Genomic DNA, 23,860 nt, shown 5'->3' on the forward strand with positions numbered 1-23,860 from the left:
TATAAAAGGGACTGCAGCGGCCATATTTGGTTTCTTAGATCCACGTTGCCTGCCTGTGCGGAACTGTGTGTAAGGTTGTCGGACGCATCCGTAGATAGTCACCATGGAGTGCAAACCGGACTGTTTGCCGCGTGACTGGATGGAGCCAAGAGCTGGTGATCAGACCGACGGGGATCGGAGACGCTTGTTGGAGCAGCGGAGAGCCGTATCCAGTCGGTGGAGTGACACGTAGCATCTGGCCTAGTCAGCGGAAGCAAGCTGCAACTGTAGGATGCAAGCCATCACTCAGAACTGTGATCCGATTGGTGAGCGGGTTGTGGCCCACCGTTTAATCTATTACATGTACTTAGACTTACTAATAGGCCTTACTGGAACCTGTTGTTCCACGTTAGTACCTAAGTGTGATTATAAGTTTCTGGAGTTACACCTGGAGTATTCTAAGTTAACTTTATCTACTTACCCCTTTGGATTACAATTATTTGAGAAACTATTTAAGCGAGTGAAGAAAGAAGATAAAGAAGGAAATACGTTAAGTGAGGCCTCACGTTAGACTTTAAATAAGGGGAGCTCCCAGGTCTAGATAGTAACATACTTGCATGTTATTTATTGTATTTGCCTGTTGACTTATGCTGTGCTGACATCCTACGTTGGAACAACAGTGCAAACTCTGTAACCACCTTTTTGCTATATTTTCAGTAAAACTATTCCTGTTTAAGAGTACAAGTGTGTGGCTTACTGTCTTTCCCCACCAGGTGGAGCCAGAGGATCCTGAGGGATAAACACAGGTGCATTATATTGTTTACACTGTATTGTATTATTATTGCACCACAGCTGCGCCAAGGGGACAGAGTCATTCACAAGGGGGGTTTCTAAGTAGAGTGCAGGCCCAATTCAAATCAGTAGCTCATTCGGGGGTCAGTGCTACACGTGGGAGCTCATCCGGGATACTGTCACCTGCCTGCCCCCTTGGTGCTAGTATAGACCCCACCACAGTGGTCCAGTGGTCCAGTGGTGCGAAGCAGAAGGTGCACGCTGAGAAGCGAGCGTGCCAATTGAGCTCCCTGGTGAGGCCTGGGATGAAGAGGAGGTCAGTAGAGTTGTAAAGTTACCAGACAGAAAAGCATGGGTGATTGCCATCAAGCAAGATATTGAGACTTCTCACACTCATGCATTGAGTGGAAGAAGGGAGTACCCGAAAGCTTCAGAGGCAAAAGTGTACAACTAGGAAACAAATCCAAGTTTTACATAGTACACCCAAGAGTCCTACAAGAGGGCCCCTTCAGTATTGATCAGGTAGAGCCAACCAGAGAAACCGTCACCTCCTCATCACCTCTGACCATGATAGGGCCAGAGCTCCTTATAGCTCTGGGGGACTTCATATCAAAGTGCCAGAAAAGGAACACAGTGTGTGTGGAGACTGGGTACAGTAAGTTGAGGATCTTCTCAGGAAAGCAGCCTGTGGCGGCTGGGGAGGAGGAATTTGATGTCTGGATAGAGCAGGCCATGCAGGCTCTGGAAGAATGGGAACTACCAGAGGCCCAAAAGAAACAGCGTATAAGTGAGAGCCTGGGAGGAGCTGCCACAGAAGCTGTCAGGAAATTGAGGTTCAGCAATGCCACCTTCACAGCCTATGATTACCTAGTCATGCTGCAAGAAGAGTTCGGGCGGTTAGAAAAGGCGGGTGATTTAATCTACCAGTTTGAACACACCCTTCAGCATCAAGGAGAGTGTCTCTCCGAATACATCAGGCGTCTGAATAAGATGTTATATCAGATCGTGCTAAAGAAAGGAATGACGCCCCCTGCCATAGACCAAGCCAGGATACAGCAGGTCTTAAGAGGGGCTCTGCGCTCTGACTCAGTCTGGCTTCATTTGAAAACCTCTGTGGGTGTCATGTCATTAAGATACCCTGACCTTATCCGAGTGGTGAGAGATGAAGAAGCGCTGCTAGATGACCAGCAGGCAACTGCTCAAACAGCCCTTACCTCTTTAGTTGGAGTCAGACCCACGAGGACAGTGGAGCAGGACTCCGACATAGCCACGTTAAAGTCCCAAATGGTACAAGTGATGGAAATGCTGACTTCACTGCTGGCAAAGGTCTCTCAAACAGTTGAAGAGGGAGAAACGGCGACAGAAGTAATTCAAGCCGCACCCGCTCCCTCAACTCAGAGGATGATGAGTGACCAACTTTGTTTCAATTGTGGAGGAATTGGACATTGTCGGTGAGTGTGCCCAAGTCCAGTGAAGTCTGAGATAAAACACCAAAAGCCGGTGGAAAACTACAGAGGGCCCGGTGAAGGAGTTAACCGGGTGCCCTGTAGTGTCAGCTAACTCCAAAAAACGTAACTACATGAAGAAAGCCCAAAAGGAGGGATCAAGACCCATAGAGAAAACCCCTGACGCTGTCTCAGAATGACCCAGCATCCCAGCCTCCCCGGCTCAGACCAAGAGGCGTCGGCAACCCAATGCATGCCAGACTCACAGGGTATAGAAACAGAAAACCAAACAAAACTCAAGCCCCTACAAGAAGGGAGTATAGGTCCGCTCCAACAAGCAGGTTAAACCAGCCACCTTCTCCAAAGTACCTCCCAAATTAGTGAGACCTTCCCCAGATGTCCCCTTCCAGGTGGAGGGGATCTACACAAAGGGCCTTCTGGATACGGGAGCCCAAGTGACAATACTTTATAGGGACTTCTATGATAAGCACCTCCAACATCTGCCACTCCAAGAACTAGAGGAACTGAAGATCTGGGGAACTGGGACTCAAAATTTCCCCTATCATGGGTACTTGTCGATCAAACTAAATTTTGACCCCTGTGTAGCCGGGAAAGCAGAAACATTTGATACTCTAGCAGTGGTTTGTCATCACCCTCCAGGTGCTGGAATGAACTCTATCATTATTGGAACCAATACTGACCTAGTTCGGAGATTACTTATGCCACTGGTACAGGAGAAGAGCACCTTTTCCACCGAAAATGCACCCCATGCTAACGCAGGTGTTCCAGAATGTTTTACAGGAGCAGAAGGCCCCATCAGGAGTGGGAAAGATCTGGCGTCTGGACAGAAGTGAAAAGCTGGTACAACCGGGTGAGGTGGTCTGTCTACAGGCCTTCATCAAGCTGAGTTGGAAACAGCCTGGTCCCTTCCTTGTCCTTAAGATGGACAGGACAGAGGAAGATAAAGGCCTGGAGGTTATCCCCGGGTTGTTGACAATGAAGGCACTGAAGAGAAGTAGGGGAAGAATCTCAGTCAGTGTTTGCAACACGACAGCCTTGCCCATGAGGACGCCTGCCAGAGTGTGGTTGGGGTAGGTCAATCAAGCAACCCCAGTCTCACCGTGTGATATTATGGGAAACCAAGATAGAGAGATTCCCCTGGAGGAAGAAGAACACACCTCTCCCATCTGCTTGGATGGAGAGAGCAAAGGCTCAGCTCCTGAGATGGTAGGCCGCTTTCTCCAAAAGTAAGTTCGACATGGGGCTGGCAAAGAGTGCAGCACACCGAATTCGGCTGAAAGGGGACAAACCCTTTTGGGAAAGAGTCAGACGGATCCCACTGGGAGATCTCGAAGACTTGAGAAAGCAGCTGGCCGAGCTCAAAAGAACGGGAATTATCAGAGAGTCCCGGAGTCCTTGCGCCTCTCCAATAGTGGTGGTAAGGAAGAAAAACACAGCTGTACATCGACTATAGAATCCTGAACAGAAGGACCATTCCCGATCAGTACACCACCCCTCGGATAGAGGATGCCTTACAGAGTCTATCGGCGGCCCAGTGGTTCAGTGTGTTGGACCTGAAGAGCGGGTATTATCAGATCCCAATGTGCCCTGAAGATAGGGAAAAGACTGCCTTCATCACCCCAGTGGGGTTCTTCAAGTTTAACCGGATGCCTCAAGGGTTATCTGGGGCCCCAGCAACTTTCCAAAGGCTTATGGAGGAGACAGTGGGCGACATGAACTTGATAGAAGTGCTAGTTTACCTGGATGACATAATAGTCTTTGGGAGAACGCTGGAAGAGCATGAGGCATGTCTGGAAAAAGTTCTGAAGAGACTCCACGAAGAGGGTTTGAAGCTTTCCATGGAGAAGTGTCAATTCTACCAACCCTCAGTGACTTACTTGGGACATGTCATGTCCAAAGAGGGCATAGCAACTGACCCGAAGAAGCTAGAAGCTGTCACTTCTTGGCCCAGGCCCTCCAATGTGACTGAACTCAGGTCATTCCTGGGATTCTGCTCATACTACAGAAGGTTTGTGGAAGGGTTTGCAAAAATAGCCAGCCCCCTCATTGAGCTCTTGAAGAACCAGGAAGAGGCTGGTGAAGACTCACAACGGCCTGGGAAGCCGAAAGAGGGACCCAGGAAGAACAAAGAGCCCATCCAAAGTCAATGGACCTCAGAGTGTGAAGAGGCCTTCAGACGGCTGAAGTGGAGCCTCACCACTGCTCCGGTGTTGGCGTATGCAGACCCAACCAAGCCCAACGAGCTCCATGTGGACGCCATTTGAGATGGACTGGGGGGAGTACTCTACCAAGAACACAAATGGTCTTTGTGACCTGTCGCCTATGTGAGTCGAAGCCTGATTCCTGCAGAAAAGAGCTATCCGACTCATAAGCTGGAGTTCCTGGCCCTGAAGTGGGCAGTGGTAGACAAGCTTAAAGAATACCTTTACGGGGCTGAGTTTGTAACAACCCCCTCACCTACCTGCTCACTACTGCCAAGCTGGATGTCACTGGCCACAGGTGGTTTGCAGCCCTTTCGGCTTTTAACTTTAGCCTGAAATACAGACCAGGAGTTGGCAACTGTGATGCGGACGCTCTATCCAGAAGACTGGACTCAACCCACTGTAGAAGGAGTCAGAGCCCTGTGTGAGGGGACAAGTCACTGGGAAAGGAGGGGCAAGAGCCGAAGTTGTGGGAGTGTCTGCAGCAGGAGTCCCCAGATGTTATTGTAATGTCTCTCAAGTGGTGCAAGAAGGCCTTCCCAAGCTGTCCAGGAAGGATCTTAGAAAGGATCAGGAAGAAGACCCATTGTGTGGACTGGTGAAGAAGGCACTGGAATGTCAACAGCCCAACGTCCTTCAGAAGAGTCCTTGCAAGGAAGAGAAGCTGCTGCTGAAGGAATGGGATCGGTTGCGGCTGCAACAGGGAGTGGTCTACCGAAGGGGCCCTTCCGACGATTTAGAAGAAAAGTGGCAGTTGCTCCTGCCGGAGCAACACAGAGAGAGGGTACTAATTACTCTACATGACCACCATGGTCACCTGGGAGACGAAAGGACTTTGCAGTTAGCGAAAGACAGATTTTACTGGCCTCAGATGAGGGGAGAGGTAGAGAGTTACTGTCATTCCTGCCTCAGGTGTATACAACGGAAGACGCTGCCACATTGGGCGGCCCCAATGGGCCATCTGGAAAGTCAGGACCCAATGTACCTGGTCTGCATAGACTTTCTCTGTGTGGAAAACGACTTGAGTGGAGTAGGGGACTTCTTAGTGGTGACAGACCATTTCACCCGGTATGCCCAGGCTTTTCCCACTAGAGATCAACAAACAATCACAGTGGCAAAGACGCTTGCTGAAAAGTTCTTCGTCCATTATGGATTACCCCAAAGGATAAACTCAGACCAGGGAAGAGACTTTGAAAGTAGACTAATAAAAGAAATACTGGGGTTATTAGGCATACAGAAGTCGAGGACCACACCCTATCACCCACAAGGGGATCCTCAGCCAGAAAGGTTCAACCGGACCCTCCTGAATATGCTGGGTATGTTGACTGCAGAACAGAAACCCCACTGGAGTAGACACATCGCTGCATTAGTCCATGCCTATAACAGCACCAAATGCGATGCCACGGGTTACATGCCCTACCAATTAATGTTCGGTCAACAAGCCCGGCTACCAGTGGATCTGGCTTTTGGAACCTCTCTGGATCACACTTCAGAGTCTTCCCACAAAGGATATGTGAACAGACTGAGAAAGAACTTGCAAATTGCCTACAAGCAGGCCCAAGCTACTTCCAGATCTAGGGAGAGCAGAAATAAAAAGAACTTTGACTTGAGAGTGAAGATTCAAGATCTTCAAATAGGTGACTGGCTACTGCTGAGAAATTTGGGCATTCCAGGGAAACATAAGCTGGCCGATCGCTGGAAGTCGCAGCCTTATGTTGTGTGTGGAAAACTCCCAGGCATCCCCGTATACGAAATCAAACCAGAGGGGAGCACTGGACCTGTGAAAACCTGGCACTGATACCACCTGTTTGTTGCCCCTTACAGAGGCGGTTCAGAGAAGTATGGAGAAGGAACTCCCATCCACCTCCAGTGAAGTCAGTAGGCCGACAACCAGATCTCAGTCAAAGTCCTTGGAGGAAGGAGATGAAGACAGGGATGAGTTGGCTGTGGCCCACGGAGGCTCCGAAAATTTATATGGAGGTCCTCCCTGAAACTCTTAGGCCGCGTACACACGGGCGGACTGTCTGTCCAACTTAGTCCGCCGAAACACATTTCAGCGGACAGTCCGCTCGTGTGTGGGCTTCAGCTGACTTTTTCAGCGTGCAGTCTGGCGGACTAAGTATTTCGGAATTTCCGTAATATTGTCCGTCAGACTTTGGTTTCAGCGGACAATCCGCTCGTGAGTAGGCTAGTTGGACGGACTAAGTATGGCGCATGCTCAGAAAGGATTTACACGGCGAAAGGTTGCATTGCTGTGCAATGGACGTCCTATTTCTAGTCCCGTCGTACGTGCTGTACACGTCATCGCGCAAGCTTTCAGCGGACTGTTTGTTCATCGTGTGTGGTCAAGTCCGTTCATTCGAAAGTATGACGGACTGTCCGTCGGATTGTCTGACGGACTAAGTTGGCCAGACAGTCCGCCCGTGTGTACGCGGCTTTAGAGCAGAGGCCCCAGAGTTTGTGCCAGCAGTTGACCCTATTGAAGAGCTGGATACTCCTAGTTACTCTCCACTGGTTGAGACTGAAAAAAGGGGTTAGAGATACCTGTCAGTTGGAAATGGAAACCCCAAAATTTCCAAGAGAAAAGAGAGACATTCACCCACCCCGCAGACTGACTTATGACACATTGGACGAATGTTCTGAGTCATCGCAGTCCGTTAGTAAAAGAAACTCTGAACTGCCTGGTCCCTCTACTACTGATTCAGTAGTGGATAACCCACCTCACCCCTTGGCACATCTGCACCTAACATGGTAATCTCAGCTGTGAGTGCACAGGACAGCTCCCCACCATACGACAACTGGTGGGAGACTCCTCTGTCCGTTTTATATAGTCAAATAGATGATAAAGTGCAAAGCCTCTTTGGGGACCAAAGAGTTCAAGTGGGGGGAGTGTGTAGCGGAGATATAATGGTGTATTAATGCAATTAATGTGAAATACAATGTAAATCTATGGACAATGTATTCACTAGTATTGGATGCCATCTAGTTACCAAAAACAGGAACTGGACCTTAGCTATTTTTCTTTTCTATGGTGTTGAAAGATAACAGGAAGTGACTGTGTTTACTTTGGTCAGTTGACCTCATCTACCCATTAGTCTGTGTGACCTACCCATGAACACTCTGATATGCAGTGCATGCTGGGTAGGGTATAAAAGGGACTGCAGTGGCCATATTTGGTCTCTTGGATCCATGTTGCCTGCCTGTGCGGAACTGTGTGTAAGGTTCTCGGATGCATCGGTAGATAGTTACTGCAGAGTGTTTGCTGGGTGACTGGACGGAGCCAAGAGCTAGTGATCAGACCGACGGGGATCGGAGACACTTGTTGGAGCAGCGGAAAGCCGCATCCAGTCGGTGGAGTGACACGGAGCATCTGGCCTAGTCAGCGGAAGAAAGCTGCAACTGTAGGACTCAAGCCATCACTCAGAACTCTGATCCGATTGGTGAACGGGTTGCGGCCCACCGTTCAATCTATTACACATACTTAGACTTACTAATAGGCCTTGCTGGAACCTTTTGTTCCACGGAAGTGCGACTGAGCAACTGACATTTAGTAGGCTCAAGACCTGTTATACTTTAGTACCTAAGTGTGATTATAAGTTTCTGGAGTTACCCCTGGGGTGTTCTAAGTTAACTTTCTCTACTTACCCCTTTGAATTACAATTATTTGAGAAACTATTTAAGCTAGTGAAGAAAGAAGATAAAGGAGGAAATACCTTAAGCGAGGCCTCATGTTAGACTTTAAATAAGGGGAGCTCCCAGGGCTTGATAGTAACATACTTGCATGTTATTTATTGCATTTGCCTGTTGACTTATGCTGTGCTGACGTTCTACATTGGAACAACAGTGCAAACTCTGTAACCATCTTTTTGCTATATTTTCAGTAAAACTATTCCTGTTTAAGAGTACAAGTGTGTGGTTTACTGTCTTTCCCCACCAGGTGGAGCCAGAGGATCCTGAGGGATAAACACAGGTACATTATATTGTTTACACTGTATTGTATTATTATTGCACCACAGCTGTGCCAAGGGGACATAGTCATTCACAAGGGGGGTTTCTAAGTAGAGTGCAAGCCCAATTAAAATCAGCAGCTCCTTCAGGGGTCAGTGCTACATAACATTAACCAGTCACATGACACCGGGAGGGAAAATGGCTAATTGGGCACAGTTTGGATATTTTCAAATAGGGGTGTACTGACTTTTGTTGCCAGCGGTTTTGACATTAATGGGTGTGTGTTGAGTTATTTTGAAGGGACAGCAAATTTACACTGTTATACAAGCTGTGCACTTACTTCTTTATATTGTAGCAAAGTGTCATTTATTCAGTGTTGTCACATGAAAAGATAGAATAAAGTATTAACAAAATGTGAGGGGTGTGAGATACTGTATTTATATTTAAGGGGCGCCCCCCTTCCCCAAAGCACCAACTCCCCCATGTTGAGCGCACGCGGCCTGGTACAGTCCGGGGGGGGGGGGGCGCTTGCAAGTTCCCATCCCCTTCCTGACCGGCCAGGCTTCGTGCTCGGATAAGGGTCTGGTATGGACCTTGGGGGGGACCCCCACGCCGTTTTTCCGGCGTAGGGGGGTTCCCCTTAAAATCCATACCAGACCTAAGGGCCTGGTATGCTCCCGGAGGGGGAACCCATGGCGTTTTTTTTTTTTAATTTGGCATGGAGTTGCCCCTTGAGAGCTCATTCTCTGATTGGCCACGGCCAAAGTCACCTGGCCTGGGGCGACTTTAAGTCGTGTTGTAAGTCACCCCAAGTCGTGTTGACAAGTCGTGTCCAAGTGTTGCCCCTGTGTGAACCGGCTTTAAGGATTAGCTCGGGCGTGTTCGCACACTCCACGTGCAGAGCCTGCCAGGAAGTCGGCACGGCGCTGTGATAATTACAGGTAGTGAGACATTTTCCGGATGTGCAGCTGCAGAGATCGGGAAATGTCTCACTGCCTGTGATTAGCGCAGCGCCGTGCCGACTTCCTGGCGGGCTTTGCACATGGAGTGTGCGAACACGCCCGAGCTCATTCCTAAGGCTGGATTCACACCTATGCAGTTTAAGGCCGGGTTCACACCGCTGCGGGGGGAGAACCGGATGTGATTCGCACAGCAAATCACATCCGATCTCCGTAGCACTGCGAGTTCAGCCATACAGATAGTATGGCTGAACTCGCAGCTGTCCCGCAGCAAACTCGCACAGGACCCTTTTTTGGGTCCGCAACGGAATCGGATCGCATGGGGGTTCACACCATGCGATCCGATTCCTGTGCGAGTCGGCAGATCGCACTGCGATATGCGGACGGATCTGGGGGTGTCATTAACATAACATTGACACCCCCAGCCGTCCGCATAGGGCAGTGTGAACTGCCGGCGGGAGGTGAGCGATGCGGGAAAACGCCGCGGATTCGCGGCGTTCCCGCATCGCAATAGTGTGAACCTAGCCTAAGGCTCGATTCACACTAGCACGTTTTTTGATGCATTTTGCATTTTGCAGAAATGCAAGGAAATTTTTTAACATGGGTTCCTATGGAACATGTTCACATCAATGCATTTTTGTGCCTCTGCGTTTTTGGAAAGGGTCGGGGACTTTTTTTCATGCAAAATGCAGCGTTTTGCATGTAATAGAAGTCAATGGACCTGCATCAAAAACGCAAGTACCGCGTTTTTACCGCGATTTTGCCGCGATTTGCGTTTTTTTTTCTTCATTTTTTTCACTGTATATATCTGGTTGCTAAGCAACCACAGTGTAAAAAAAAAAAAGAAAAAAAAAACGCAGCAAAATCGCGGTAAAAGCGTGTGTCCAAAAACGTGGCAAGCACCGCAAAAAGCACTGCAAAAACGCTCAAAAGCAACATGCATAGATGTGAATCGAGCCTAAAGGTAAATAGTCTGTGCAAGTGCAATTGTTCTAGATCTGAGGGGAACATGCAAGGAAAATCAAAAAGCATTTTTGCTTGCACATGATTGGATGATAGAAATCAGCAGAGCTTCCCTTCTGATCTAGAACAACTGCACATGCAGTGCGCAGTATATTTGCCTTAAAACCTGGCTCACACCTATGCAGGTTGCAGTTTACATATTCCAAGTTTTTCAAAACACATTTTTGATCCGTTGGAGTCTATGGAACTAAAATCCAGAAAAAAGTCCCTGGCCCTTTCCATAAAATGCACAGAACTACATCCATAGGCACCCATGTTAAATGGGCTGTAGTGTGTTTCTGCAAAACGGAAAACATGCTAAAAAATGCATAGGTGTGAACCAAGCCTTAGTAAATCAACCTTTGCATGTTATATCTACACCAAAAGAGCAGAAAGTGGTTAATAAGTAAACATGTCATTCTAGTAATGGATAGAAGGCGGCCTCCATGCTCTGTGTGAGCTTGTCAGAGGAGGGGATAGAGGAGGGGAGTGAATACTGATAACTGAATGAGAAAGGGTGGGAGGGCTTGTATAATAGCGGGCTAAACCCTCACTTCTGCATTCTTACTTGCTCACTGACCAACCAGGAAATCTGTTCACCATACAGAAGCTGCCAGCAAGTAAGTGTCATGACCTCCTTACTGGAAAGCTGCCATTGCCGAGAACACTGTGCTTGCTACCTCTCTGCTGTGCAATCATGAGAACTTAATCCTTCTTAGCTGCTAAATGCCTCTCGTTTCTAGGGACGCTGCCTGATAATGAGAAATCTTTCCCTGAAAATGTTTTGTTTTTGTCCCTCTTAACAGCTTATAATAGTAGCTTTAAAGCTTTGTCTCCCTGCAAAGGTAAAGCATAATGGATGTCACCGCTGACCCCTGTAGTCCGGAGCATCCATCTTCTTCTGGGTATCGCTGCTCCGGCCACTCACAGTGCCAGAGCAGCGATGACGTCACTCCTGCGCATGGGAGCCGCCACTAATGGCATATCACCGTTAGCAGCGGCATGCTGCTAACGGCGATAGTGCGCCTGCGTGCTGCGCCGTAGACAGCTGTCGCTGTCTTTTAGTAAATATTAATAATATAGTAGATATTTCTTGGACCTACAGGTAAGCTTTAATCTAGGCTTACCTGTAGGTCAAAGTGGTTTGTAAGGGTTTACAACCACTTTAAAGAATTGTATGCAGACTGCATGTACTTTCTAATCCAGGCTCACCTTCATGGCAGGAGGTAATTGCAATCTGAGATGTGATCGTGACAATCTAATTGTACAACTTCACACACAAAAAAAAAAAAAAGAAACTTGTTTAATTGTTGGCAGCCCTAAAGTCCCATATACGATTATAGCTGGGGGGGGGGGGGGGGGGGGAATAAAACTAGGTATTAGGCTTGATTCACGCTAATGCGTTTATTTTTTTATTTTATTTTTTTTATGCATTTTGCAGAAATGCAGGGACATTTTTTTTTAAATGGGTTCCTATGGAACATGTTCACATCAATGCGTTTTTGTGCCTCTGAGTTTTTGGAAAGGGTCGGGGACTTTTTTCATGCAAAATGCAGTGTTCTGCATGTAATAGAAGTCAATGGCCCTGCATCCAAAACATAAGCTTTTGCCACGATTTGCGTGTGTGTGTGCGCGTGTGTGTGTTTTTGTTTTTTATTTTTATTTTTTTACACTGTATATAACTATAACAACCACACTGTAAAAAAAAAAAAAAAAAAAAAAAAAAAAGCAAAACGTGGCAAGCACCGCAAAAAGCAGAAACGCTCAAAAGCAACATGCATAGATGTGTATCGAGCCTAAGGCTGGATTCACACCTATGCATTTTTAGTGCTTTTTGCAGATTTGCACTACATTCCATTTAACATGGTTTCCTATGGAACACATTCTGTAGTGCAAAAAGCACTAAAAATGCAAATGTTTGTGTGTTTGTTTTTTTTTTTATTTTTTTATTTTTTTTGCCTTCTTAACCTTACATGCTGCAGCTGTGATGCTTACAGCCCGTTCACACCTGAACGTTTTGTAGCCCTATGCCTGAAGCTACAAAACGCTGGAGGGGAAAAAATCCATTATTCTCAATGGAGATGGTTCACATCTCCACTCCATGTCGCCTGAAGCCCTACGCCTGAAGCTCAAACAAGTTCCGGACCCTTTTTTGTCGCGCGAATTGGGCTGACTTGGGCGTTTTCATCCCCATAGAAACTAATGGAAACGCTCGATTCGAGCGTTTAGCGCGACAACGAGCGTTTCTACGGGCATTTTGACGCTGTATCTGCTCAAGAAAAAATAAGCAGATGAAAAATATTTTTCCTATTGGCTGAAAAAAAACGCCGAAGTTAAAAAACGCTCGTTGTCGCGCGTTGTAGTGTGACAAAACGCCGGTAAAAACGTTCAAACACGCTACGCTCAGGTGCGAATGCAGCCTTAGCTTTACGGTTGTGTCAAAAAAAAAAAAATTCCTTATGGTGTGTGTGTGATGCACATGATTGTTCTTTCACCAAATTAACGTCTCTCTGAAAAGAGATCTGCTGCAGATCACTTTATGAGCACTAAAGTGGTTTTCTGCAATTAAGATAAAAATGTCAGCGAGTTCTAAGTAGTAAATGCAACCAATTTTGCATAAAGATAACCTGTACTTGCATACGAATGCAAGATAACGTGTATTGTAATTGTGCTTATACTTTTCGTCTGTGCTGCAGCATTGTATGAAATCCCGTACCTCAACAGGTGGATTGCATTTGCTGTTAGTATTCTGCTGGGACATGTTAGCGTGCACCTGCTATTGTGGATTGGAATGACACCTGCATTGAACAGGTCATGTAATTGCTGTAAACAGTTGTAGCGCACAACCCACAGGAACTGCTAGTTTGGTAATGCCTCAGGTGTTATCCTGCTTTAACTTAATTGAGTGATGTAATACCTCGACCACTCCCTTTTTTAGGCTGCTTTCACACGGGCTTTCCGATCAGAGACGCCTGTCAGTTTTTCAGACAGACCTGATCGGACCATCCCTAGCTCTATGGAGCAGCGGGTGTCAGCGGACATGTGTCCACTGACACCCACCAGCATCTGATCCAATCCTGTCTGCCAAAAACCTTGGCTCAGATGGAAACAGACAGGCAGATCGTTTCCATCTGACAACCCAATAGAGAACAGTAGGGCTGTGTGCGTTCTGCATACCGGAGCAGACACAGACCTTTCTTCTAGACATGTGCGATTAGTTTCCGAAATACAAATTTTTATGCATACAAATTCCGTATGAAATTTAGTTTACGAATTTCAGATCCAAATTCATAACCTTTCGTAACAATTACGAATTTTCGTTAACGACCCTAAAAGTTAAAAACCCAGGAAGTCAGCACAGCACAGGGATGGTGGGAACCCCTCATAATGATAAATTCATCATAACGAAAATTCGGAATTGTTACGAAAAGTTAATGAAGTTAAAAGTTAAAACCCCAGGAAGTCATCACAGGGATGGTGGGAACCCTATGGGGAATTTCTATGCCTACGAATTTCATACGAAATTTTGTTAATGAATTTCGGATCCAAATTAACAGAATTGTGACTGGTGTTCACCAATCAGAGGAAGTCAGCACAGCACAGGGATGGTGGGAACCCCTCATAATGGGCACAGCGGGTGTACACTCAGAAATGGGAACTCAGCACAGGGATGGTGGGAACCCCTCATAATGGGCACAGTGGGTGTACACTCAGAAATGGGAACTCAGCACAGGGATGGTGGGAACCCCTAATAACGGACACGCAGTAGGTGTACAGACCTGGGAACTCGGCACAGGGATGGTGGGAACCCTATGGGAATTTCTATGGTTACGAATTTCGGATCCAAATTAACAGAATTGCAACTGGTGTTTTGTTCACCAATCAGAGGAAGTTGGCACAGGGATGGTGGGAATCCTTCATAATGGGCACAGTGGGTGTACACTCAGACCAAGGAACTCAGCACAGGGATGGTGGGGACCCCTCATAATGATAAATTCATCATAACGAACTTTCATATGTTTACGAATTTAACAAATTCGTATTTCGTACGAATCCGAATTGAATTTCGTACACAAAATACGTTATTGTTTTTTTTTTTTTTTTCCGTACTAAACAAAACACATTTTTTGATGGTGCCCATGTCTACTGTCTTCCACCTGCTCAGCAGGGAGATCCCCTGCTGGGCAGGCATATGCAAACTATGAACAAAGCCTGTGTGAAACCAGCCTTACAAGCCTTACACAAAAAATCCGCACCAGTTAAAAATGACCTGTCAGTGCTTGGACCATACACAGCATGCTGAATCAAATTGGTCTGCATGGCTGTCGTCCCATAAGGAAGCCTCTTCTAAAGATGATACACTGGAAAGCCTGCAAACAGTTTGCTGAAGTCAAGCAGACTAAGGACATGGATTACTGGAACCATGTTCTGGTCTGATGAGTCCAAGTTTTAACTTATTTTCTTCAGATGGTTTCAAGCGTGTGTGGCGGAAACCAGGTGAGGAGTACAAAGACAAGTGTGTCTTGCCTACAGTAAAGCATGGTAGTGGGAGTGTCATGGTCTGGGGCTGCATGAGTTCTGCCGGCACTGGGGAGCTACAGTTCATTGAGGGAACCATGAATGCCAACATGTACTGTGACATACTGAAGCAGAGCATGATTTACCCCCGCCCCCTTCAGATTGGGCCGCAGGGCAGTATTTAAACAGAATGACCTCCAAGATGACCACTGCCTTGCTAAAGAAGCTGAGGGTAAAGGTGATTGACTGGCCAACCATGTCTCCAGCAGGCTTATAGCAATGACTTCAATTCATATAAGCAAACATTTTAATGAATGAAATCGATTGATTCAGTTTTTGTTGTGATTGGCCCAGTCTGTACCATGTGCTCACTGTGTCTCATGGGTCTACACTAATTTGTCCACTGTATCTATGGAGGGAGACATTGCTTTCTCACAGGCTGGACTTTTTGGGTTTATATATGCTTTGACCACGTCCTAATGCTTACAGATTAGAAATGGTGTTGTCATTAGGATCATTGTTGTCAGATTCACTGACATGTCTCATTTGAATAATCTATCTTGTATGACAGGTCAGTAATCATGGTTGTATCAAAGTCCTGGACAATGGTAAAGCACTTTGATGGTGCCCCAAAACCTGAAGACTTCAAGCTGGTTGAAAAGGAACTTCCGGCACTCAAAGATGGAGGTAAGAGTGTTCATTTCATCTATAACAATTAATTGCTTGTGACTATGCATAGAAAAATACTATTGATACATTAGTACATTGTTACATTTTTGTCATAAATGTGTTTTCCATGAGATGCATTCTATTTCATGCACCATCCAAAACTGTGCCTCCAATAAGGAAACTCGCATTTTTCTCTAACTCCCTATTGCCCACTGGGTTGTCCAACATTTTCAAGAACCAGAGAGAAAGAAAAATGTTGGTTTTAGGGCTCCAGGGGTGTTTTGAGAAGCTGTATGTAAAATAATTGCGTGCAGGCATCTGATGGCAGCAGAGGCATAACTAGAAACCTCAGGGCCCCGATGCAAGAAATCAGGAAGGGCCCCCCCGAAAAGCATGATTTTGATACTATATTTTTCCACTGTAGAACAAAGTAAAACATTTCTGTGCAGCCTGTGTCCCGAGTGAAACCTGTGTCACCAGTGCAGTGGTCCTGGAGGGGGATGGTGGTCCTGGAGGTGGGTGGCGGTGGTGGTACTGGACGGGGATGGTGGCCCTGGAGAGGGGTGGCAGTGGTACTGGAGGTGGGTGGTGGTACTGGAGGGGGATAGTGGTCCTGGAGAGGGGTGGCGGTGGTACTGGAGGGGGATGGTGGTCCTAGAGAGTGGCGGCGGTGGTACTGAAGGGGGGTGGCGGTCCTGGAGAGGGGTGGCGGTGGTACTGGAGGGTGGGTGGTGGTACTGGAGGAGGGTGGCGATGGTACTGAAGGGGGGTGGCGGTGGTACTGGAGGGTGGGTGGTGGTACTGGAGAGGGGGTGGCGGTGGTACTGGAGGTGGGTGGCGGTGGTGGTACTGAAGGGGGGTTGCGGTCCTGGAAAGGGGTGGCGGTGGTACTGGAAGAGGGTGGCGGTGGTACTGGAGGAGGGTGGCGATGGTACTGGAGGTGGGTGGCGGTGGTGGTACTGAAGGGGGGTGGCGGTCCTGGAAAGGGGTGGCGGTGGTAACGGACGTGGGTGGCCGTGGTACTGGAGGAGGGTGGCGATGGTACTGGAGAGGCATGGTGGTCCTGGAGAGGGGTGGCGGTGGTACTGGAGGTGGGTGGCATGGTGGTGGTACTGGAGAGGGGGTGGTACTGGAGAGGGGGTGGCGGTGGTACTGAAGGTGGGGGGCGTGGTGGTGGTCCTGAAGGTGGGTGGCACGGTGGCGGTGGTGGTATTGAAGGGGGGTGGCGGTGGTACTGGAGGTGGGTGGCATGGCGGTGGTACTGGAGGGGGGGTGGCGGTGGTACTGGAGGGGGGGTGGCGGTGGTACTGGAGGGGGGGTGGCGTGGTGGTGGTACTGGAGGAGGGGTGGCGGTGGTACTGGACATCAGGGTTCACAGAGGGCCCCCTTGCTTTAGGATCCCCAGATACCCCCCCCCTTACATCAGGGTCCCCAGAGAGCCCCCCTTACTTTAGGGTCCCTAAACAGTCACCCCCCCTTAAAGAGGTTTCTCTGTACCTTGCTGGACTCCGATGTGCACCTTGGCCCCAGCAGATTTCTGTAACCCCCCCGCACCTGGGGGGGGGGGGGCGCAACGATCAGCAGCTCTATGGATGTTGATGGGCGGCGGGATCTTCCTGAGTCTCTGCACACACTGGAGAGGGGTCAGCACGGCTGTGAGTGGAGAGCGTGTCTGTCATTTAACAGCAGCGCAGAGCCAGAGACACCGGGACTGACGTTTAATTTTCCCTCGTTTTCTCTCCCAGGGAACACTGGCACAGCTGATCTGCTCCCCCTTCGGCCCCCCCTCCCCTCCTCTCCTCTCCTGTGTTCAATGCGGGAAATGTGAGCTTGTTAGTTTCGCACCTGAATGCCCGCGGAGAACACAGGAGAGGAGGGGAGGGGGGCCGAAGGGGGAGCAGATCAGCTGTGCCAGTGTTCCCTGGGAGAGAGAATGAGGGGAAATTAAATGTCAGTCCCGGTGTCTCTGGCTCTGCGCTGCTGTTAAATGACAGACACGCTCTCCACTCACAGCCCCGTGGATAGCAACCATGCCGGGCCCCCCCCACAGTGATGGAATTCCAGGGCCCAGTCGCAACTGCGACTGTTGCGACCCTGATAATTCCGCCACTGGGTGGCAGGATTCTTTTTAAGGAGTGTGAATGGTGTGAAACTCAAATGCTAATAGGCTAGATCAAATGGCTACCAGGTTATTCATTTTGAATTAGGGGTGCAACGGATCAAAAAACTCACGGATTGGATCGTTCCTCGGATCTGAGTCATGGATCGGATCATTTTTCGGATCAGCAAATAATAATTTAATTTGCAAAAACCTGTGAATTCCACAATCTGCCCCACTGTAATATTGGCTGGGTATTGCTAGAGTATTGGGCTATTGCTAGGTATGGAGGGATGGCTGCTTCCATCTCAGGATCTCTCCCCTCCACTGTACAGGTTAGTACAGAGAGGGGAGAGAGGCGCGATCAGTGTAAACAGCCTGGGTGTAGAAAGATGGCCGCTGCTTCGGAGCTAGGCTGAAGCCGCGGCCTTTCCTAAGGCTGAGACCACGGAGCGCTCCGCGGATCACGGCATGTGCCGATCCCAGCGGGGTGACCCGTTCAGATCACAGATCGGTGACAATCTGTTGCGCCCCTATTTTGAATGAACTGACTGTTCATTCAAAATGAATTGGCTGCTTTGACACAGTATGGCATAAGACGTTTGCAACACATCTCCATCTAGTGGCCATAATGTAGTATTTCCCTGTGTCACACTATTATTGCACTGTACACACGGTCGGAAATTCAGACGGAAAAGGTCCGTTCGGATTATATTGTCGGAAAATCAGATCGTATGTGGGCTCTATCAGACTTTTTCAAAAAATTTGAGAGCAGGATCTAAAACTTTCCGACAAAAAAAAATCCTATCTGACTTTTTCCGATCGTTTGTAGAAAATTCAGACGGACAAAGTGTCACGCATGCTCAGATCAAATTAGTCAAATTACGAGACCATAGCTATTGGCTACTAGCCTACGTAGTCCCGTCGTACGAAACAAACATCACCACCTTCTGAACGATCTGATTTTCTGACAACTTTGTCCGACTGTGTGCGTGCAACACCAGTTTCGGAAAAAATCCAACGGATTTTGTGGTTCGGAATGTCCGACTGTGTTTACAAGGCATTAGTGTTACTAAACCCACAACCATAACATCAGTCTGTATATGCAGTAAAGCATGCTTGTTATACTCCTTGTGGAACTTAAGGGGTTAATCTTCCAGTGTGTAAAGGCTGTATGATTTTGTCTTCTCTGATCTTCCTCTTTAACTGACTCGATCCCATCTCATGATAGAACAGAGCATTAGGAGTCAGGCTACACATGCTCAGTTTGGTGTGTATTGCTAGAGTTGTGTGGGGTATTTATTAATTTTTTTGGGAGAGTGAACACTCAACCAATAAGCACTGCCCACACAGAGGATTGAGGGGAATGACAACTTTCTCCTACAAGCTTTAAGCAGAGACTGATAAAAGTCACAAGACTGCTTTATACTGCTAATGAAAAGTTTTATATTTACTAAAACAATTGTGTTTCATTGTACTGTGGGAGACCAGATATAGTGAATGCAGGCTTCTGGGTTTAGTAGCACTTTAATGAAGAACATCTAGGTCAGATGTTCTTCATTAAAAAGAATAGCAAGAATCTGGAAAATACTGCATTACAGCCACTAGATGGGGATGTGTTGTGATCTAGCTATGCTCTGCTGTGTTAAAGTAGCTCGTTCATGCTGAATTAACTACCAGTGCACCTTTACACACAAGAAAATGTAGCTGCACTGATTTTGGTAATGCAGTGCATTACAAAACAGGTTAGCTGAGAAATTTAATAAAGGCTTTGGCAACATTACCAACACAGATGACAAATTCAGGTTGTTCTAAATACCACCACTTCCCCAGTTAAAAGTTAACGTTGTTGTAAATCTCAAACATGAAATAAGAACAAAGCATATCCCTCTAAAGCGTGTACTTGTCTCAATCCAGAGCACTGTCTTCTTCTTTTTTTTTTTTTTTTTTTTGTCTGCTGTTTTGGGTTGCTCCTATCAGCCCTTCCCATCTCTGAGCTTTCCTCACTGAGCTCTGCAGAGTGTACCTTCAGCTCTTTGCACCCCATTATTTTTTTTTTATTATATTTATTTATTTTTCTGATAGTTTAGACAAGTTTTGATCAGCTGTAGTGTGGAGAAGGCTGCAGATACACAGGTACTACTTGTGTAGGAGGATTTGTTTCATAGCTGTGTATCACCTGAGGCCAGTCACTTCACTGGAGGTGTGTGTGTGTGTGGTTTTTACAACCACTTTTTATTTAACCACTTGCCGCCCGCCCTATTACAAATTGACAGCGGCAAAGTGGTTTCATAATCCTAACCGGACGTCATATGGCGTGATTAGGATTATGAGCCGCATCGCGGCGATCGTTGTTGCGGGGTGTCAGTCTGACACCCGGCAACTACGATCTTGGTAAACAGTCTCCGACGGAGACTCTTTACCATGTGATCAGCCGTGTCCAATCACGGCTGATCACAGTGTAAATGGGGAAGAGCCGGTGATCGGCCTTCCCTCACTCGCGTCTGTCAGACGCGAGTAGAGGAGAGTCGATCGGCTGCTCCTCTGACAGGGGGGGTCTGTGCTGATCGATTATCAGCACAGCCCCCCCGAGGATGCCCACACTGGACCACCAGGGACACCACTAGACCACCAGGGAAAAGGTAATAAAAATCCATAATCCTCCCTAGACCACCAGGGTGCCAGTCAGCACAATGGGTGCCAATCAGTGCCCATAATGGATGCCAATCAGTGGCCACAATGGGCATCACTGATTGGCATGCATTATTGTTTGGCACTGATTGGCATCCATTACTATAACACCTGTGCCGCCTATGAGTGCCCACCTGTGCCGCCTATGAGTGCCCACCTGTGCCGCCTATGAGTGCCCACCTGTGCCGCCTATGAGTGCCCACCTGTGCCGCCTATGAGTGCCCACCTGTGCCGCCTATGAGTGCCCACCTGTGCCACCTATGAGTGCCCACCTGTGCCGCCTATGAGTGCCCACCTGTGCCGCCTATGAGTGCCCACCCGTGCCGCCCATCCGTGCCACTTCATTGGTGCCACATTGGTGCCCATCAGTGCCACCTTATCAGTGCCCATCAGTGTAGCCCCATCAGTGCCCATCAGTGAAGGAGAAAACGTACTTATTTACAAAGTTTTGAAACTGAAACAAAAAAAACATTTTTTTTTTTATTTGTAGCGCAAAAAATAAAAACCGTAGAGGTGATCAAATACCACCAAAAGAAAGCTCTATTTGTGGGAAAAAAAATGATAAAAACTTCATTTGGGTACAGTGTAGCATGACCGCGCAATTGTCATTCAAAGTGCGACAGCGCTGAAAGCTCAAAATTGGTCTGGGCAGGAAGGTGTTTAAGTGCCCAGTATTGAAGTGGTTAAACAAAGAAGGGTAGGCGATGTTGGGAAATGTCTGGCGTCACAGGGATTATTAAATGCAAATTGAAACTCCTAAGGTTTGACCTCCCCATATTATATGGTTTTTGTAAATCTGAAGGAAAGAATCAGCAGAAAATCTGATAGTGTGAAGGGGGCATAAATTTCAATAGAAGCCGATTTAATTACAAAAGCTGTGTTTTGTGAACCATAATCTTATTCCCTGCTTTTGTATATCGGTAACTATAATCTATTTAATTTTTTTTTTTTTTTTTTTTCTTTACATTTTTAGAATTGTTGTTGGAATCGCTATATTTGAGTGTGGACCCATACATGAGGTAAATTAAATCAACAGACAAAGTTTTGTGTGCTGTGTGTTTTTTCCCATTACTATGATCCACATGAAAAACCTAAGCAGGCCTCTTTATAAAGTTGGATTATCACTAACCTTATGTTAACTAGGTTTGTCAGTCTGATATATCAGATGTTTTATAACTTTGTAGCCATTCAGTAGTACAGGGTTCTCCAAACTTTCTAAACAAAGGGCCAGTTTACTGTCCTTAAGGCTTTAAGGGGTCCAGGCTGTGGCCAGTGGGAGTAACTAGTGCCCCTTTGTTGGTGCCCGTAGATGAAATCGCACCTGATCGTTGGTATTCAAGGGAGGAATAGCACCCACACTGTTGTCAGTGGGAGGATTAGTGTCCCCTCATTGGCGCCAATGGAAGGAATGCTGTTACATAATTGGTGTCAGTGAGATGATTAGTGCACCGTCAGTGGCGTCAGCAGGGCCAGATAAAGGTAAATAAAGGGCCCTATATGGCCTGTGGGCCACAGTTTGAGACCACTGTTGTAGTAGAACTGGAAGGTGGTCAGCTTCTACAGAGCGATGAGATTATTTTCTCTGAACATATATGAGGGCTGATAACTTATTCCATATCGGTTGTAGAATTGACGTACAAATATTTTTAATTTCTACCTACAAGCCGCCTCCCCCTCCCCCCACATATATTCATTCTTTAAAAATAAATATATTATAACATTTTACATCTTTGGTTCGGGGTTTAACCAGTTCCTGCCTGGCAAATAGTCTGGGAAAAAAATTCAGATGGGTACAGTGTTACTTGAATGTACACTTGCCATTCAAAGTGCAACTGCGTTGAAATCTGAACTGGGCAGGAAGGGGGAGAAAGCACCCTGTATTGTATTGAAGTTAAACACCCAAATTAATGTATAAGGATGAACGGGTAATATCACATTTCTTATTTTTATTGAGGTACAAAAAACCTTTTACATATGTGCCATGGCTGCTTTAATTGCATTGTAGGTGTACTAATCCTTGAAGTGGAAGCTGGCAGGATGTTGTTGCTTGCACCTCTCTGAAACCTTAGCCAAAGATTGCTCAGGTTCTGCTACAATGGGGGATGAGATGGAATCTATGTAAGTTTTTATTGCTGTCTGCAGTCTTGTTAGGGGGACGTACCGTCGCTCCTAATCCAAAAAGCATCACACATGGTCATCTCACATAATATGGCTTTCTGCTCCCTTGCCTCTCTATTGGCCCTTAAGGTCACCCATCACAATATGTGGGTGTCTGGAGGAGCAGGATGGGAAGATCGCAGCATGACATAACAAAATTGCTTGCTGTTTTTTGCATTCTAAAGCAACCCAGGTTTTTTTGGTTTTCATGCTACAGATTAGGTAACTGCTGGTAGGTGCCTACAGAAAGATCCTGCTCCCCCTATGACCCTGTGGGAGGATATAGGTTTGTCTTCATTAACAAAGTCTTCCAATGTTAATGTGAATAAATGAATTTTTCTTTTTTGGGACATGCCCCATTCGGCTAGTCTGGCCAAACTGGGCATGACCAAAAAAAAAAAAACTGCTGACCGAAGTCGGAGCACAACAGCACAGAAGATTGCTTTGTTAGTACAGTGGCCCCGACCTGAGCTGTCGGGTGGTGTTTTTTATTTTATTTTTATTTTTTTCAGCCCACTGGGTTGAACGTAAAAAAAAAAAAAAAATATTGTACAAGGCATTATAGTGGATTTTGTGAATAAAGATCATAATCGATACTTCCGTTGACATTTTGTGTACTTTGGATTTTATTGTTAGAAACAAAGAGTGATTTCATTGTATGTCATGTGCCTTGTTTTACATCTTACAGACCATACAGTAGACGAATTATGAAGGAAGGGGACGTCATGATAGGGAGCCAGGTTGCCAGGTAAATTTCCACCTCCATGCAAGAAAAAAAATCTGATTTTTATATCTTTTTAAAGTGGATACAGGAATTGAGACCCTTTTTGTGCTACTACATATTGAAGTTTTGAAATTGGGGCCCCTGCTTTCCTTGCTTGGCTTCTGTTCATTTTCTGGGTTTTTGCAAACCATTGACCAAGGAATATGTAATGAAGAACGTGTCTTGCCAGTGCTGAGGAAATAAAAATCATCTGATAGTTTTCTAGCCTGGGAAGGCTTGATTACATCTTCATCTTCTGAGCTTACTGTGTGTGGTGAACCAGCAGGCTTCAAGTGGTTTTAGATCCCCCTGACACTCTAGCTAAGGCATTTTTTTTAAAGGTGACAAAATAAAGGCTACAATTAAAGTGGTTGTAAACCTTCCTTATACCCCATGAAGTGACTGGCCTCAGCTGATACAGTGATGAAACCTATGCTATTACATAAGTTGTACCTGTTTATTTGTAGTCTTCTCCTCTCTAATAATATATTTTTAAATTGTCCTGCAAATTGGATGCTGTATAAGCTGCATCTAAATCGCATAGGTGTGAACCGGGCCTTAAGTAGAAATATATGTATTAGCTTGGCCTGCACAATTCTGACAGCTGAATATTTTAG

General features: G+C 46.7%; 1 protein-coding gene across 1 annotated transcript in view; it reads left to right on the top strand.

The window, feature by feature from the left end:
* The first annotated feature begins 10,829 nt into the window (after positions 1-10,829).
* LOC143974142 (prostaglandin reductase 1-like) overlaps positions 10,830-23,860 on the top strand; it is a 67,926-nt gene continuing 54,895 nt past the window's right edge. The window contains exons 1-4 of the mRNA XM_077475256.1: positions 10,830-10,967; positions 15,437-15,552; positions 21,297-21,342; positions 23,169-23,228. Of these exons, the coding sequence (XP_077331382.1) occupies positions 15,447-15,552; positions 21,297-21,342; positions 23,169-23,228 (212 nt within the window). The 5' untranslated portion in view covers positions 10,830-10,967; positions 15,437-15,446. The remainder of the gene's footprint in view (positions 10,968-15,436; positions 15,553-21,296; positions 21,343-23,168; positions 23,229-23,860) is intronic.

The sequence above is a fragment of the Lithobates pipiens genome, unplaced genomic scaffold, assembly GCF_037356315.1.
Source record: "Lithobates pipiens isolate NorthernLeopardFrog02 unplaced genomic scaffold, aLitPip1_a1.2 Scaffold_13, whole genome shotgun sequence".
In the NCBI taxonomy this organism is placed as follows: domain Eukaryota; kingdom Metazoa; phylum Chordata; class Amphibia; order Anura; family Ranidae; genus Lithobates; species Lithobates pipiens.